At 40.5% G+C, this 2,337-nt stretch overlaps 1 protein-coding gene across 3 annotated transcripts in view; it reads left to right on the top strand.

Annotated features, from left to right (window-relative positions):
• Positions 1-2,337, top strand: part of fam184a (family with sequence similarity 184 member A) — a 278,742-nt gene that overhangs the window by 247,984 nt on the left and 28,421 nt on the right. For all 3 annotated transcript variants that reach the window (XM_015372804.1, XM_015372806.1, XM_015372805.1), the window contains one exon: positions 351-535. In XM_015372804.1, coding sequence (XP_015228290.1) covers positions 351-535 — 185 coding nt within the window. The remainder of the gene's footprint in view (positions 1-350; positions 536-2,337) is intronic.

The following is a 2,337-nucleotide window of genomic DNA, read 5'->3' as shown; positions in this document are numbered from 1 at the left end:
AATTAACTTAAAGTAGAGTAACCTTCCTTTGAGTGAATGTATCTCATGCTGTCACCTCTGAGCTTCAGCCTCCTTCTTGGAGGGGCCAGGAGAAGCTGATTAGCTGACCTTAAAGACCGTAAGGATGATGCGGTTGACGCAAGTGTGGAACAAGTCCTTGGAAGCATTTAAAAAACCAATACAACATTTTAAAATTCATTCTGTAGCTCACCAGAAGTCATTGAAGAGCAGCCAGAGGAGGAGTGAGGTGCTCAAGCCTGCGAGATCGTGTATCAGCAGGACTCTATCAGACCAGTCCTAGAGGTTTGAAGTTGGAGGTTCCTAACTTTTCCCCCCATCCTCATTCCCAGGAGCGCGACCTGCTCAATCGGATCTCTGAGCTGCAGGAGGAGGTTTCCAGGAGGAAGAGCCACATCGCTCAGCTGGACCACCAGATCCACACCCTCAACGAGAACATCAGCACCCTGACCAAAGAGCTGGAGCTGAAGGGCAAAGAGGTGCTCAAGATCCGCAGTGAGGCCAACCAGCAGATCCGGTAAGTGTCGGGCCTTACCAAATCAGTAAAACTGTTTAAGGAGACCGTTAAAAAAAGATTAAATAGATTCTGCTTTAAATAGCATATTTAGTTTCAAATGTCTTTTAAAATCAAAGAAGATATATTGAAGTGTTTTCCCTTTGCAGTCACTGCCACATTCACATTGAGTTGGAGAAATCTTACTTTTAAGTTTGTTCTATCATTGTTTTAATTAGTTAGGATGACATTTAAAAAGCAAGTTTTAGTTTAAAAAAACTCATTTAATATAGACTGGAGTATAACTGGGATACTCAGGGTCACATAAGACAATAAATCACGCTGAGAGGAAAGCTTTTAAAGATATTAAAGGACAGTAGGATTATATTCTTTCTATAGATTTTCTGTTAAGGTAATAAAACTTTCTTTTCATTTTTCTCTTGTTTTGAGTGTTTGGACTCAGTCTATATTTAGCTCATATTCACTCATGTCCTTTTGTTATTCTATAACAGCATGCTGGACTGTTGCTGACTGACTGGGGAACTGCTTTTTATTGCCAAATGCACTGTTTATATTGCTTTAGCATAAATCCACAAACATTATTTGCGAAATGATTGCAGAAAATTGGGTTAAAATGTGGATCAATGTGCTTTTACAAGTATGTATATAGGAAGTGGATCAAGTAAGGAACGCAAAAGTGCTTAAATTAAGCACTTTTGCTTGGTTGTCGCTGGTTGGCAACCCACTGAGCAGTGGCGGCATCAGAGAAATGTGTGTGTGGCCAAGTTTATGTTTACCATGTGGGGACAATTTCCCAGAAATATGGGAATTAGATTAAGGAGTAAGGTGTGAATCGAGTCTAGGTCTGGTTTAGGATTAGCTATGTGTTGGTAATAATTAGACTTAAGGTAAGAATGTGGGCAAGGCCATAGAGGTGAATGCAATATGAAGCAAAGTCAATGGAAACTCCCCAAAATAATAGTGTGATTAGAGTGTGTATGTACTTGTTTATGTTACCCATTTAGCAATGTTTTTGGTATATTTACTAACCCTCTGAGGACCAACAGGGCTTATGGGGACCAAAGGCTGTGGAAGAACCCCATTTTTAATCTCAGAGAGTCAGCAATGTCATTTATGTTGTTAATTACATTTAACTTAAGGCTAGAGTTAGGACTATACTGATAACGGTTTGGGTAAATGTCAGGGTCAGGCATAAATGCAGCAACTAAAACAAATGTTAGTAAATGTAAAGTCTTTAAATGGATTGAAAAAAACTTGCGTGCGTGTGATTGGGGGGCAGTGAAATAGTTTAGAAACTTAAAAATCTATTTATTAGTGGTACATTAGTGATAGTTACTCGGTTACTCCTCTTGGCAAGCAGTGGGCTGCCATTGTGTGGCAGCCGGGGAGCAGTGTGGGATTAAGAGTCTTGCTAAGGGACCCAGAATGCCGGTTGTAGGGATCTAACCGGTTACTTGCAACCTCAGAGCACAAGCGCACTGCTAGAACCACGAGGTCATCACTCCCTATGGTACATTGACTTTTATTACTGCACCCTTACACAAACAAGAGCTGTATGTTTAGAATCAGCATGGAAAATATGGAAGGGTAGCCTTACTGGAACCAGTAGATGTCTTATATGTTCCAAGTCTATTTAACCCCTAGAACCCTACAGACCCACCGGTGGGTCCAGCTGCTACGTGACCTCGTAATTTTACCAAACCCCCAGTATTGATGTAAAAAACACATTTGGCACAGTTTGGTGACATTTTTGGATAAATGGCCTCTCCGCCTAAGAAATTTCTCACAAATACCATTCTAAAATA

The sequence above is a fragment of the Cyprinodon variegatus genome, unplaced genomic scaffold (assembly GCF_000732505.1).
Source record: "Cyprinodon variegatus isolate N-32 unplaced genomic scaffold, C_variegatus-1.0 Scaffold76, whole genome shotgun sequence".
Lineage (NCBI taxonomy): Eukaryota > Metazoa > Chordata > Actinopteri > Cyprinodontiformes > Cyprinodontidae > Cyprinodon > Cyprinodon variegatus.
Note: the sequence above shows the minus strand (reverse complement) of the source record. Positions and strands in the feature narration are given on the sequence as shown.